The 16775-nt window shown below is 37.1% G+C and overlaps 1 protein-coding gene across 3 annotated transcripts in view; it reads left to right on the forward strand.

Moving 5' to 3' along the window:
* The window catches only part of Diaph2 (diaphanous related formin 2), a 716167-nt gene extending 702881 nt beyond the window's left edge, over positions 1-13286 (forward strand). For all 3 annotated transcript variants that reach the window (XM_006528581.4, XM_006528582.4, NM_172493.2), the window contains one exon: positions 8323-13286. In XM_006528581.4, the coding sequence (XP_006528644.1) occupies positions 8323-8387 (65 nt within the window). In that variant the 3' untranslated portion in view covers positions 8388-13286. The remainder of the gene's footprint in view (positions 1-8322) is intronic.
* Positions 13287-16775: the final 3489 nt, after the last annotated feature.

Raw genomic sequence — 16775 nt, forward strand, 5'->3', positions numbered from 1 at the left:
TCTTTCCTTGTATTCCTGGCAAAGATATATGCCCGCTATGTACGCAGCACAGCTGATGGTGAATTTGAGCCAGGCTCAGGCACTGATTCATTGCTAGCTATTGGATGATGACTTCATTAACCGTTTTTTAAGAAACTGCTGCATAGAAGCCACTATGGTAGACACCCTGAATAGCCGTGTTACATTTTGAATGATAGCCACTATTGATGCTACTTGAGATTCACTTAAAGAATTTTTTCCAAAACTTTTCCTATTATGTTCTAACATTCTTATTTTATGTGTTAGTATTTTCTAGATATACAGATGTCTTCCTTAGACTTTCATCCTCACACAAAGAAAATTTCACTTGGGTCCTATTTCTGTTCTTTAGTAGAGAAGCAAATATAATGCATGACTAATGTAAAAATCCAAAGATATATTTAAAAAATATCTATTCACTAGCTGAGACATAGAGTCCAAAGATAATCAATAACAAGGTCAGTGGCACTTGAAATACTGAATAGTATACTGATTTTCTATTTGCACCAAATTTTTCTAAGATACTTGGAAATATCCCAATTATCAATTACGTAAATGGCAGCCATTTAAAACACCTACAAGTTGAGTGTATATTATAAAAGCACTGTATTTTTAATAGATGAAAGTAAGAATCACATAGGTCATACATTTGTAGCTTAATATGGATTAAGTTTTTAATGCCTTAAAGTAATATTTTTGTACTATGTGATTTTCCTTTTATCATGTATTTCTATCTTCCTAAAGTTACTGTAATTGAGTTTGTTTGATAATGTACACTTATATTGCTATAAGACTTGGTAGTTTGTAAAATATGAAGTTCATAATAGAGATAGAGAGTAGAGTTACTACCTGGCAGGGAGGATAAGAAGAAACTGAAATAGAGAAAAGTGATTTAATCTCAGTACTGCAGTTTTATAAAATATAATTTGTTTTTCCCCTAGCACAGCAGAGTTTCATGCTGATAACAAGCTACTGAATTAATAAATCCATTGCAACTATTGAGACTTTTCCTTTAATAACATAACAAATGCTGAGCATTAAGAAAAGGAAAGACATTCTTTGTACAGATGTTACCTCTAGCAGATCTATATCCCTAAACATAGAAAAACTAGCAACATCATACTCTCAGCAATATCAATGTAAAAATAATTTGTGCATCTCAATTAGAATACTGTGTTTTCCACATAAAAGCATGCTGTTTCTCAGAATGCATTTGCTTATTTTCCAATTGGAAAGGCTTTTAGGGGTCTATTTTGTTATCATTACATGTGTTTAACTCCAATTATAGTTAATGGGAGTTGTGTGTCTGTAGTCACAGTAGCCTCTGAACTATTCGAACATTATTGCTTTCCATTACCATCATCGTTAAAATAACTTTCCACTCTTCTGCCAACCTGAACTACCACAGTAATCTAGGTTTCTGTTTTCTTTGCATGGATTTATTTGCATGTAATGAAGAATATGGATTACACAATTTGTCCTGTGTCTAGCTTTAAAACCACTGTACTATCATTGAAATTAGAGTATGTAGGGCTAGAACACTTTAATTGTTGAGTGAAGAGGGAATTGATTGGCTCCTGCACACGCATTTTTACATAACATCCTATGTATACAATTCCACGGGAGTAAAGCAGATCAATACAGTATGATAACTGAGATCTGGTAGATGGCCACAATTTGAAAGATACTACAAAATATGAGACCATGGGGGTCACAAACTGGAAATACTAGGCATTATCAATGCGTAACAAAACTGAACATTTAATTGCAGTTACTCACACTTTTGACAGTGCCAAAACAACAACACTGTCTGGGTATAATTGATGATGCCCTTTTGGATACTTCTAGACTCTGCTCTATTTCCCAAAGCAAAGTGGCCAAGCCATCAGAAAAACTGATCAGAAGACAGAGGAAAGGTACTTGCTAAATTTTCAAGAAAATGAGAAGCCTGAAAATTCCTAAAAGCATTATTAAAGGGGTTGAGAATTCATCACATGTCAGAGGTAAAACACTTGCCTAGCATACATGAAGCCCAGTGTTCCATCCCTGAAACCATACACAGATATACATACACAGACACACAGATGGATTAGCACCATTACACTCACACTTGGATCCTGTGTTATCACTAGAGTAACCTTAGGATTCACTGGTTTTGTTTACTGAGTTCTATTACTTTTGAGTTTCTTTATCACAATTACATGTCCAGTGCTGAAATGTGCCCCAGAAATAGGTGTGTGTGTGTGTGTGTGTGTGTGTGTGTGTGTGTGTTTGTGTATAAGTGTGTGTGTGTTTGGTCTGTGTATGTATATATGTATGTTTTAGGGAATTAAACCCAGAGCTTTGTACATGCTGGTCAAGTGTTCTACCACCGAGGCATTCCAACCAAAATGTATGTTTAAAATGAAAATATAAATGATGGAGGTTTAGCTGCGGCAGGCACTAAAACATATCATAAAGCTCATATCCATAATCCTAGAATTGAAGAGACAGAAGCCAGGGATTATAATTTCACACTGACCTTGGGCTACACAGGAAGAACATGTCTGCCAAATGATGATTATAATAACAACAATAATAATAATGAAGGGAGAGGTAATTATGAGGCTCAAGTAATGAAATGAGAAGTCATTTATATAAAAATTCAGAATAATACTGTACTGGCTAGTTTTGTGTCAACTTGACACAGCTGGAGTTACCACAGAGAAAGGAGCTTCAGTTGAGGAAATGCCTCCATGAGATCCAACTGTAAGGCATTTTCTCAATTAGTGATCAAGGGGGAAAGGCCCCTTGTGGGTGGGACCATCTCTGGGCTGGTAGTCTTGGGTTCTATAAGAGAGCAGGCTGAGCAAGCCAGGTGAGGCAAGCCAGTAAAGAACATCCCTCCATGGCCTCTGCATCAGCTCCTGCTTCCTGACCTGCTTGAGTTCCAGTCCTGACTTCCTTTGGTGATGAACAGCAGTATGGAAGTGTAAGCTGAATAAACCCTTTCCTCCCCAACTTGCTTCTTGGTCATGATGTTTGTGCAGGAATAGAAACCCTGACTAAGACAAATACTGATGTGAAAATAATAGAAACTTTGGTATTTCTTAATATATGATAAAGGAGACATCATGAATGAGTATAGTAATTTATGATTAAACAAATTGTGATGGAACAGCACGTGTCCTTTAGGAAAAATAAAACAAGAACGTAGTGTGGAAGTTTATCTGGCACTGTGAAACAAAATGAATTGAAGATAATTTTAATAATTAAATGTGAATGGGTTAAACGTTAAAGACCACAAAGATTCAAGATTGTATGCTTATCAAATGTCTGGATATTAACTACATGTTTATTAAACAAATGTCTATTAGAGAAGGCTGAGAATAAAAGTACGTATAAAATTACAAATGCTCATAGATTTAGTTTCATTAAAAAAGTGAAAAAAAAAAGAAAAGAAAAAAGAAAAAAGAAAACCGTGCAGTCCTAAAAATCTATAACAGGCAAACAACAAACTAAGGAAAATACATATCACATATATTTTAGTCAGTTTCTGTCTTAAGTATATCTTGTGCAAAATCAAACAGTACAACAAACAGCCAGAGGACAAGGCCAGCATTCAATGTAGAATAAATAGATGGTAATATATGGGAAGTTCCACCTCACCAGTATTTGGAAAAATACAAAAGGAATGAATCATATGTCAATTTTTCACTTTTTATATTAGCATATTTTTAAAAAATACTACCCAAAGAGAAAAGACAGATAAATTCATGTACTGCCAATAGTATTTAAGTCAATGCAACTATTCTCTAATACCATTTGGGGTTATTCCTGCATACCTTATTAATGCCTGTCCTATGCAAGGCATGCATATGGATATAACTATGGCATTCATATGGATATAACTGGAGCGTACATATGGATGTAACCATAAGGATGGTCATTTCTACATTGTTATTATAGTAAAATATTGGGAGCAGTTTATATATTGTTTAAGAGAGAATGACTAGTAAATCATGATATATTTACATAATAAAAACAAATATATGGACATTAAAATCATACTTTCAGTGTTATATTCTAGACATTTAATAACAGAAAACTTCTACAAGAGGAGGATAGAACACCATATTGCACATCTAGTTTTAACTCAATATTTTTAAAATTTTTTTATTAGGTAATTTCTTCATTTACATTTCCAATGCTATCCCAAAAGTCCCCCATACCCTCCCCCCATTCCCCTTCCCAACCACTCTTACTTCTTGGCCCTGGCGTTCCCCTTTACTGGGGCATATAAAGTTTGCAAGACCAATGGGCCTCTCTTCCCAATGATGGCCAACTAGGCCATCTTCTGATACATATGCAGCTAGAGACACGAGCTCTGGGGGTACTGGTTAGTTCATATTGTTGTTCCACCTGTAGGGTTACAGATCCCTTTAGCTCCTTGGGTACTTTCTCTAGCTCCTCCATTGGGGGCCCTATGTTCCATCCAATAGATGACTGTGAGCATCCACTTCTGTATTTGCTAGGTCCCAGCATAGCCTCACAAGAGACAGCTATATCAGGGTCCTTTCAGCCACATCTTGCTAGTGTATGCACATGCTTTCATTGTGTATGCACATGCTTTCAGTGTTATATTCTAGACATTTAATAACAGAAAACTTCTATAAGAGGAGAACAGCATATTGCACATCTAGTTTTAGCTCAATATTTTTTAAAGACATTATTCTTTAGAGAACAACAGAGGGAGGCCACACTATGAGAGAAAGAAGTAATCATAGATTTAGTCTCAACTTGACCATCTCATGTAGTATGCAAGATACAGCCTTTGGCATACACTTTATGAGGGTTATTGCCTGTACTCCCCCAGGTCGCATACTATAGAACTGACACTTTTAGTCTGACTTATGCCTCTTTATTTTAGGCTGTGTCTCATCTGTATTTAGTCTTTGGTCATTTTACTTGACATTTAAAGGAACAACAAAATTAATTATGTAAGTTTAGGTATAAACCTAAAACATAATGACATTTGTGTGTTTTCTATGTTTATATGTTATTTACATCATTGATAAATGAATGATTATTTGAGCGAATTCAGTACCTGTACCTTAGTGTTTTAATCCATTTACTAAAATATTTAACAAGATTTAGAGATGGCTGCCACATGCCCTTGTGCTTAGAGAAGGCATGGATCTTCTTCTTATGAGAAGGACAGCCTTGCCATTAGTTTGAACTGGGTAGCCTGATAGAACTTGGGAACTATGTTACAGCCAAGACATATGCTTCAGTTCTAATTTGATGACAGATTTGAAAGGTTTTCTAAAGACTATCTGCCTCTATAGCATGCATCTTCATAAAAGTATAGTCTTCTCTTCAATACCATTCTTGAATGATTTCAATCTCCATAGTCGTGTCAAAATCTCACCTACACATAGAATTTAGGTATAGGCCTAAAACATAATAACAAGTCTTTCACAAATAAGGGAGAATCAGCTTGGGTTTGCTTACCAAATTCTGGTGGACTTAGAAATGAACTTGATTTTAAGTAGGTCTTATCAAGACCTCAAATCATATAGTACACTACCCACTTCCTCCACCTTTTTTCCAAAAAACTGCCATCAGTTTTGCAATCACCTCATTTAGTCTCTTACCTTTGACAGCAATAATATCTAACGCTTGTTCTATTCCTATAAATGTGATGCTGATTTATGAGGTCTGTTATTATTGAATACCATAAATATAAAAGTTGTGTTTCAAATAATCCATTCTGTGCTATTTCAATCCCTTGTTCAAATATGAAGTCACTTTTGAGCACGAGAAATTGTGAGGAATTACCATCACTAGATTATTAGCCATTAGAATATGAATACCGATGGAAAATCTATGTATGCATATGAAAATATAGAAGTATGTATGAGTGTGTGTGGTTGGGGTATGTAGTTTATGAGACCCATTTAATTCCACTTATGGTTTAATCCTTAGAATTTCATGGTACAAATATACATTTTATGGCAAAATTGTATTTATCATAAATATAAATAACTGGAAATTAATTTTAAACATGTAGATCAGCAATTGTTGCCATTGTTTCTAATGGCTTTTTGTTAATAAACAAGGCTGTAGGTTGACATTTCAAAAATATAACAGGCGACCTTTACAGAAATGCTTCTTCATGTAATTATCTTATTAAGTTGGGAACCTAATAGGTTCCCAAGGGGGATCAAAGGGATAGAAAATAAAATCTAAAGTAGTTCACTTTTTCTGTCTGCCATAAAACTGGGCTTAGGACCTGAACCAATGTTTATGCGACTTTCCAAAAGCTTTAAATGTCCTTTAGTCAGTTTGCTTTGACTCAAAAGCATTTTCTCAAACCAAATGCCAACCATAAGTTGCAAATTGATATGACTCCTCACATCCTGCCATTTAACACAGTAAGGCTGCAAATTTGGAGGGGATCCACTAGGTGTTGTGTGATATTATGGAGTACCAGAGACATTATTCCTGGAGGGAAGCACAGATAGATACCTGTTGACTTTACTTTCTGAGATCCCCAGTGTACCAGCTTCTTTCTCTGAGCTGGCACGAGCCTCTGGGATTGCCGCCATCACTCTCCATTCTCCTATCTGAGAATAACACTGAAGTTTGAATGCTTACAATGCAATGGGAAGCATTTGATTATAGCTTAAGTTTTAACTGTTCTCTAAGAAGTCTCAAACTAATCTGTATGCAAACCTGTGCCATCTTAGTAATAAGCCCTTTATCCAGGAATGTTATCTTCACATTTTTAGCTGAATTGTGATCCATATCACAAATTAAATAATGGATTTTTTAATGGTATCTTCAAAAGGATACCCAAATAATCCATCACTCCGATGTATCTCCAAGTACAGAAAGCCTTTTAATTTCTCACCTTTCTGTAATATTATTGCATTCTGAACCATTGAGAATACTTTAAGCTTCTGGCTAGTTTGCTTAGTGCACTCACAAGGTGGTGGTAATGAGGTCAAGGTTACGGGAGCAAGAATGTTTTGCTGTGTATCGACAACAGACTACTGGAATTGGTCAAGAGATGATAGCACAACCTAGAAAGGCATCATGACAAAACCTCAGCACTTCACAGTCCAGTCCCCCATGGAGAGACAGGATATACTAGTGGGCCATCATCATCTGAGGGAGGAAATGAATAGCAGCTTGGGAGGCTCCAACATCTACTTCTGAACAAAGCAGGCCTGACATTTAGGCATTAACTTTGCATTATAATCTCCCATCATACCATTGATTTGCTATGTAACCTTCATCACTAAAGCAGAGATAATAGGATAGAATGAAATGAGCTTACCTCCCGGGGATGTTGTGTGAATTAGCAAATTAACTAGTGTAAAGTGTTAGCATTTATGTAAGTGCTGGTGGTTGTCATTATTTCTGGGGACCGGTCTCATTCTAAATAGAGAATCTAAGTGTATTATGCTTTTGCCAGGAAGAGATTTTCAGCCACATCAATTGCATTTAAGCCGAGCATAAAACAGAGGTGATAATAATATAGTAGTGATCATCACAGCACAGAGCTGGAAGCCTTTTCCCTGTTAGAGCTAAAACTATTTTCAGCAACTTTCAATGCTTTTAAACTTTGCTTTCCAAGCTTTGTGCCAACAGTCATCTCTACAGTGATTATTCTTCCTGTGATGGGTAGGGGGAATGGGACCAAGAATAGGTCCCATTCATTATTCATTGCCGTAATGACTACATAATGTATTGAATTTGTTTACATCATACAATCAGGCAAACTCAGTAGCTGCTTTGATTGCCGTATATTGCAATCATTGGGTTTTTGTTGTTTTGTTTTGTTTTATTATTTTTAAACTCTTTTTTTTTCTTTTCTTTTTTCCTCCACTCTGCACACACTGGTGTCCTTTAAGGGTAACCAACATACAAATTGAAAACTCATGGGGAATTGGAGAGCTTTTCAACAAAAGGCACTGTCCATAGATCTTTTCAATTTAACATCCTTACCAAGGAATTTTGTTGTCACCTGCTTATCTCCAAGGAGTCTATGCTTGAGAGAATTCTTCCCTTTCTTTTGTCACTCTGCCTCTGCTTACCAAGAAAAGTCATTTATTGCTGATTGCAGAACTCTTGAACCCAGCCTGGCAGCTGCTGTGTAAACGCCTCAGATCCGGGCTCTTTGCAGCTTATTTCCATATTCATTTGAAGTGATTTTTCAAGACTGTTTGGAAACCTCTCTCAACCTGACACTGTGAAATAGTCAGGATCTAAAGCTCACCTTTTTTTTTTTTCTGTCTTCTTCTCTTTGTCTTACAGATAACAGACGGCCCCCTCTGGAAAGATCTCGCTCTCGCCACAATGGAGCCATGTCATCCAAGTGATTCCCGAGGCCGGGGAGAATGGAGACATTTAAGAAAACAAAACCATCCATTTTGAAAGGAACAAATATACACTTAAGAGTTGGAGTGGAAAGAAATGCATTTCCACAAAGGTCAAGCTGATCTGGGGGAAGGGAAGTGTATTGGTAGTTACTGCAAGTACACTAATCTGAACTCAGATGTCATGATTAGGAAACATTTGTTCCTCTCTAAAGATGCACATAACTTGTCATTGTGTGTAAGGACCTGATTGTGAAGATCAAAGTAAAAAAAAAAAACAAAAACCATGGAAGAATCCTAAGGCTTCTACCAACATTCCAGTCTGTCAAATAATTTAAAACTGAAATTCTAGGTCAGACCTACCCACCCCATACCCCACAAAGAGACAAAGGGCAGGGGAGAGATAGACAGGAAGAATTTCTATTGTCTAGTTTCAGCTCATCTTATGTATATAGTGTAAAGTCTAGGAGAATAGGCGCATTAATGATTGTAAAGGAGCAAATATCACACTCAGAAAGAGAAGCCCAACTCAAGGTATTTAGAACCCATCTCAAGTGAAAGCTAATGGATTCTTCCATGTGGCAGAAATTAACCTTACCATTACTCTAATGTTGCAGTACAGGGTCACGGGCACTTAGCATTGCTAAAATAAACCAAAGTTTAACAGAATCCACTAGATTTCACTCTTATTTAAAATGTATTTAAGAAGTCTCCACAGACTTATAGAAATTTTTTATATAACTATTTTTGAGAAAAGTGTAGACTTTTTCATGTATATGCTAGGGATGAGCCTGAAATTCTCTTGCCTTTATTTAGATTTTAGAGGAAAATATTGATTTCTACTTCTTCCATTACTTCATTCTCCCTTCACCCCCTTAGAGGTAGGGAACAGAACTGCAGAAGAGTGTAGAGGGGGAAAGTGACATTTTAATGCAGGAGGCAGTAGGAAACTTTTGAAAGTTCAATTGGTTGGTCTCTAGTTCTACCCCTTTTCCCACTCCACTCTGGTAGTGAAAAAGCAATTCTCTCTCCCTCCTGCCCTCCCTTTTACCCTCCCTCTCTTCCTTCCTCCCTCCTTCCCTACTTCACTCTCTTCCTCTCCCTCCCTCCATTCCTTCCTTTCCCTCCCTCCCCTGTCCCTCCTTCCCTCCCTACCTTTCCCTATGTCCCTCCCCAGCATGTGTATATGTATGTGTGTGTGTGTGTGTGTGTGTGTGTGTGTGTGTGTGTGTGTGTTTGTGTGTGTGTGTGTGTATCTCTTACTGAAATAACCCATACCCAACTCTCTGTCATCATCATACTTACTTACCTTATATTATTAACGCATTTCAGTGATACTGCCAAAACAACGCTAACAGGTAAAGAAGCTCGGCATTGTTTTAAATATGTGAGAGAGCAGAAGTTATACTTAACTTGTCTATTCTCCTACAATGTGCATTTGTAATAATTGGTGTGACTTCTCTGGAGTGTAATTTCAAGACTAATTCATGCAGATGATTGTGATTGCTGTAAAAGATTGCTTGTATGTATATTTCTTATGTAGATAATTCTATTTCTATTCTGCCAAAGCACATTATAGACATTTAGAGAAAAGAACAAATAACTGGCTTGACAAGCCACCTTCTGAGACAAAGTAAACAAGTGTCCAGTAGCTCATCGACTCTTTCTACAGATATAAAGTAATTTACATGGTTGCCTTTCACTCGTTCTTACTTAGGTATGATACTTCAAAATACTCTGAAGCTACTATAAGTAGAAAAATCAGAACGTAACAATGTCTGAGTTTTTTCCTTTTTTTCTTATGTGAACACACACACACTTTAGAACATACCACTTTCACACACTTTTAAAACAATAACCATGAAGTTTAGGTTCTACTAATTAATGTAAATAACTACTGTATGCATTTTCAATTTTACAAAGTATTTTCTGAAATATTGTGGTATGGCTTATTTGAGGTTTTTTGTTTTTGTTTTTATAGCTTTTCGGGCTGTAAAAAAAAATTAATCTTGAAATGTAAACGTTGACTGAAATTTAGGGCATTTGCCCTGCCATATTTTCTAACTGGTCAAGGTTGAAATACTGAGGTATGTCACCTTTTCCAGATGTGAACTTGCCTTATTTTCTAGTTTGTAAACAAGAATGAATGAAGTACTATTATTGATAAATTATATATTTGTATTTAAATGCATTCCACATGCTTTTCACAAATATTAGAAAACCTTTCAGGGGACAGACACAGAATTAACTCATGTGACTTATAATGGTCCTGTTCTGGTCACTTGCATTTTTTGTTTTCGGTCGAAAGGTATCATCTGAAAACAAAAGTACATAGTGGCATTTTTTTAAAAGAAAACCAAATTAGGCTGAAGTATTTTATGTATTTTTGTTTATATCTGCCACACATGAAAAATGCCCTTTCTACAGCTTTTTCTTCAGCATATTACAAAACAAGTTAACTGTTTAGAATATTTTCCTTTGGCTACTGTAATGATTGACCATCAATCTTGTAGTTTAAGACCACAACAATTTATTGTCCCATGGTCCTGGAGGCCAGAAGTTTGACATCTGGACATCAGACCATTCATGCTACCTCCAGAGGCTACAACAGAGGCCCCTTCTGTGATTTGTCCATTTTTTGATGGCCAACGGTATTGTGTGGCTTATGGCCACATTTTTCTCTACTCCTTTTTATATCATCTTCTCTGTGCACCTGATCTCTCTCAGCCTGTCCTGTAAAGATGTTGATGGTGGCATTTAGAGACCGCCATCTGAAGACAGGATAATCCTCTCACCACACACGCTGAACTTTATGATATCTCTATGACCCTTCTTTCATGCAAGCTAACATCTAGGTTCTTTCCTAGATAGCTTAGCACTGTACTTGAGATAGTTGAATGAATCCAGAAATGTGTGCCTGATCTTTTCACCACTATTCAAAAGCTGGCAGGCCGCATCCTTTTGGTGCACGCCTTTAATCCCAGCACTTGGGAGGCTGAGGCAGGCGGATTTCTGAGTTCGAGGCCAGCCTGGTCTACAAAGAGAGTTCCAGGACAGCCAGGGCTACAGAGAAACCCTGTCTCAAAACAAAACAAAACAAAAACAAACAAACAAACAAACAAAACAACAACAAAATTTATCTTCACACAGAATTTCCTCATTTTATCATCTTTCACTATTAACAAAATTTACCAAATCAAGTGCTAATTCCTTCTTGATATAATGGTTCTTTCTTCACTTCCTCCTATCGGGCTCTTTTAAAAAACTTAGTACAAAAATAATGAGTTTCATTGTGGCATTTTTCATGCCTTGTTGTTGTCATTGATGATGATGATGATGGTGATGGTGATGGTGATGATGATGATGGTCCTTCTCCCCACCTTATGTGCCCTCGCCTCTACCACTACCCACTGCTATGGTCCCCCTAGTATATCCCATTTCACTGGCATGTCTCATATGTTCTAGTATCGTCTCTTCTCCTCCCCATTCTCCTAAGACTTCTTTTCCCCAGCAAAAATGAACGAGCTATACCTACAACAGGGCCTGCCAAGTTCCTCAACTTTGTCCCTTACAAGGTCAAGATTAGCTTTCCATAAAACTGTAGGAGACAATTCAGATAAGTTGTTTGGTTTGGTTTTGCTGCTATATAACAACAATCTTTCTTGCAGTTCCCACTACAGTATTCATTTCCTCTTGTGCCCTCACCAGAAATGCCTTTAACATCCACATTTCCATCAGGGGTTTGGCTCAGGCAATCTATAGTGTCTCTATTAAGTTTACTATCAACAATTGTACCATCCTCTACCCAGCATCAAATTCCAAAGCCACTTTCACATCTGTAGGTATTTGTCATAGCAGTACCCCACCTCATACTAAAATTTATATCACATTCCTATGGTTACTGTAACATATTCCCACAGACACAGAGGGATAAAATAGTAGATTTCTGGTTCTGTGGTGTTTTTATAGCCACAACTCCAAAACCATGATATTGGCAAGAGAGCACTCCTCTGCAAACTCTAGAGAAAAATCCACTCCTTGCATCTTCTCATGTGATTGTCATTATTCCTTGGATTGTGGCTTCATCTTACTACTCTGTTGTTTTGACAGCTTCCCCTCTGTATATATAATCTACCTCTACTTCTCTCTTATGAAGATAATTTTGATGACCCGTCCGGATTATCTATTATAACATCCTGATTTTCAGAGCCTAAATTTAATTACAACTTCACATACCTGCTGAACAGAATAAGGTAATATCACAGATTCTGAGGATTAGCACACAAATGAACATGTCTTTTTGGGAGGGAGGAGCATAATTCAGCCACTACAGTAGTCATTGCATATAAATGTACTTTATACTTTTTAAAATGCATCCTTGGTGCTCAAGCCAGATTTAAGGTTGTTATTAAAAGCTATTGTCTGCACAGGCTACTGCATGCTTTGTTACTAAATAGACAAAATGGCTATTCTAAATTTTGGTTGATATTTTCACCACTGTAACCAATTAGCTGAAACAATTCACGGATCTCAACTCTGCTCTAGTGTGTCTCTTCTGCCCTTTTTTATGAAGCCTTTGTTCAAATGTCTTCTATCATGCATAATGTAGGCACAAAACTACCTCTGATACAGAAGGGTTCTTTACAAGCTTCCTTTAGATATTGTGAATCCCTCAGCTGAAGTGAGAGGTAAAAGCAAAGACTGTATTGAATGGGTATTGAGGGAGATTTTGTCCATAGCAAGCAACTATTTCTTTAATAAATAGTTCCAGTAGCAGTAAAGCTGTCAATTTGTGCTGTCATTTCACCTCGGAATAAACACCTGTATTTGCGCTGGACCAATAATGACTTGCATTCTCTGTATAATGCCTATTAATTCAATAAAGCTTAGATCTGCATTAAATCTTCAGTCTCTGATTCCGACTAAATATGAATGAAAAGGCATGGGTGCTGAAGTGTCAAAAGGATTGAAGACATTCTAGGAAAAGCTTCAGCTAAACAGAGCTTCAAGAGTGGTTTTGGAAGGGCCAGGTCAAGTGGAGATCATGGGCTGTCTTCAAAGACTTAAGAGAACTCTAAGGTTTTTCTTAGCATTCCTGCACACTTCTCATCAAAATAGTAGATAAATGCTTATACAACTAAAAAGTGGAGATTTATATGCTACATGCTCAACACAAACAGTTTTTGCAGAGATTTGTGTCTGTGTGTGTGTGTGTGTGTGTGTGTCTGTGTGTGTGTCTGTGTGTGCATTATATACAGTGCTAAAGCAAATGGGCTTCAGATGCTCAGAGTGGTAAATGTCCAGAACAAGTAAGGAAGAGTGGCAGGCTTTTATTCTCTGGAGAGCTTTCAAAAGAATCCCTCCTTGTGGGTGGGCTGTCTTCAAGATAAAGTACTGGGCAATGTAATAAGCAGACCTATAAATGACATGATCCAAATCCTGGCCCACCCACTAGGTTCTTTGAAATAGTTTGCTTCAGCAAGCAAACACATTGTTTTCTTTCCCCCCAAGACCCAAATAAAGAGTCTAAAAAACAGAGGATACACAACAGGACAATTTGAGCTTAAGGACAACAGTTGTGAGTATGAAGGAAAGCTGAAATTGATCAATATACCATACATGTAATGTGCTATATAGTTTTGATTTATAACAAAAGAATGCCAAAACTGAAGATCCCATTTATACAGGAAACTGATTTAGATGCTTAGGATTCCAGTTGCCACAACTAAAATATAATTATAGTTCATGTCCATTGCATGGGGAAAAATTGCAAATACATGAATTATGCAAACCATGGCTTTGTGCCAACTTCTTGGAGATTAGAAAGAATTTAGTCTTTAGCTATGATGACCTTATATCTATGCTATCAGAGGTGCAAATAATATCTTTACCTGTACTTTGACAAATTGAGATCCAGCCAATAATTTCACCTTTTGATGTTCATATGTACAGCATACACACTATTAACTTATTAGGTATAATAATACTCATCAAATTTGCTTCTTGTTAAAGCTTCCCCAGTCCCTACCTGTGGTGTGGCTGTTCTAGTCAGTGTGTTCTCATCTTTACCCACTCAGGAAAGCCACCTTTTGAGAACAGAGTTGTGAACTGACTATAGCTAATGCCTTTAACTTCTCAGTCTAGTGGGATAGAAACATAAACTTACCCGGAGCAACAGGAGTTGGTTCAGCATTTTATAGCACTTAGTGCTTCTGCAAAGGCCCTGTGTTCATCACCTACAGTATGGCTCACAACTGTTTTTATACTTTAGTTCTAAAGAATCTCACACCCTCTGAGGGCATGGCATATACATAAAACAAAAATAAATACATCTCAAAAAGAAAAAGAAAAAATCCAGAATTTTAATTCAAAGTGGAAACATTGATTGGTGTCCTAACCATGGCATCAACAAGGCCTGTGGAAATACTGGAGAGAAAAATTATATCACTTTTTAAGAGTTAGAGGAAAGAAGCAGAAAACAAGCATGAATGCAGACATTCTGGAAGAAGTAAAATTTTAAATTATAATTTAAAAGGCAATTATATATGGCTATGTGATGATTTTATAAATTCAATATATATTGCATATCTACTGTGTGCCCCATACAAGGCTAAGCTTAAAGATATAGCAAAAAATCAAATCAGGAAAATATGGCCTCTGGTCTCATGGAACTTTGTTTTCTTTGAGGAGATGGGGAGGGAAGGCATAACTAAAGGTACCAATCTGAACCATTGTATACATATGCAAATAATATTAAACCATTCAATATAACTTGAATGTAAGACCCATTTTGGTGGCTTGAATGAAATGTCCTCCATTAGTCTTGGCATTTAAATACTTAGTCCCCAGCTGGTGGAACTGTTCGAGAAGGATAACAAGGTATGGCCTTGTTGGAAGCTGTTTGTCATTGAAGGTGAGCTTGAAGTTTCAAAAGCCTGTTCCCATAGCTAATGTATGTCCTGCTTTCTATTCATTGTTTGAGATATGAGCTCTCCGCTGTTGTTCCTGCTGCTTGCCACATGCTACCTCTACTCTGCTATTGTGGATTCTAACCATTTGGAAGCTAAAACTCAAAGTAACCTCCTCTATAAGTTGCCTTAAGTCATGGTATTTTATCACAGCAATAGAAAAGCATCTACTACACACATGAAAACAAACAGTAGATACATAGTTTAATTCTGTAAGTTATAGGGTTATGCTAAAAAGCTATATACAAAGAAAGCATATGGAGTAGGCGTAAGAGCTGTCTCAGCAGTTAAGAGTGAAAATTGGTCTTACAGAAAACCCTAGTTCATTTCCCAACACATACACTGGGGGCTCATAACTGCCTGTACCTCCGAGTTCTACAGCTCTGGCATCTTTCCCCAAAATTATATATATAAATGTGTATATATATATATATATATATATATATATATATATATATATATATATATGAATATTGTCTTAGTCAGGGTTTCTATTCCTGCACAAACATCATGACCAAGAAGCAGTTGAGGAGGAAAGGGTTTATTCAGCTTACACTTCCATACCGCTGTTCATTACCAAGGAAGACAGGACTGGAACTCAAGCAGGTCAGGAAGCAGGAGCTGATGCAGAAGCCATGGAGGGATGTTCTTTACTGGCTTGCTTCCCCTGGCTTGCTCAGCTTGCTCTCTTATAAAACCCAAGACTACCAGCCCAGAGATGGTCTCACCCACAAGGGGCCTGCCTTTCCCCCTTGATCACTAATTGAGAAACTGCCTTACAGCTGGATGTCTCGGAGGCATTTCCGCAACTGAAGCTCCTTTCTCTGTGATAGCTCCAGCTGTGTCAAGTTGACACAAAACTAGCCAGTACAAATATGATCCTAGAAATTCTGTGTAGGAAAGAATGAGGCAGGATTAGCATTGTACCTCAGCGATAGAGTTCTTGATTAGCATGAGTCCTTTGTCAATCCCAAAGTAGAAAGAGAGAGAGAGAAGGGGCGGGGCCACAGAAAGCTAACCGTGGAAAGCTATTGCATTAATACTACTGTGAGCAGTGAAGATGTGTTATTGTTTCAAGTGGCAACAGGGAAGTTGGCTACCAGCTGGTTGTTGAGATCATGATGAATGGGAGGAGCCAAAGGTTTCAGACTGAGTGACAACTGATGTGCTGCATTCAATAAAAAAAAGTTGAACACAGAAGAAACTATCTTTGCAATAGTGTTTGGATTGCAAATAGCTGCAGTTCTGAGTCATGGTACACTGCTATTTTCCTAGTTTCCTTTGTATTACTGTGATCAACACTATGACTAAGGTTATATTAATGAGATGGCCCCCATCGGCTTATATGTTTGAATTATTGGTTCTCAGTTAGTGGAACTGTTTGAGGGAAGGATTAGCAAGTGTTGCCTTGTTGAAGGAGAAG

The sequence above is a fragment of the Mus musculus genome, chromosome X, assembly GCF_000001635.26.
Source record: "Mus musculus strain C57BL/6J chromosome X, GRCm38.p6 C57BL/6J".
Lineage (NCBI taxonomy): Eukaryota > Metazoa > Chordata > Mammalia > Rodentia > Muridae > Mus > Mus musculus.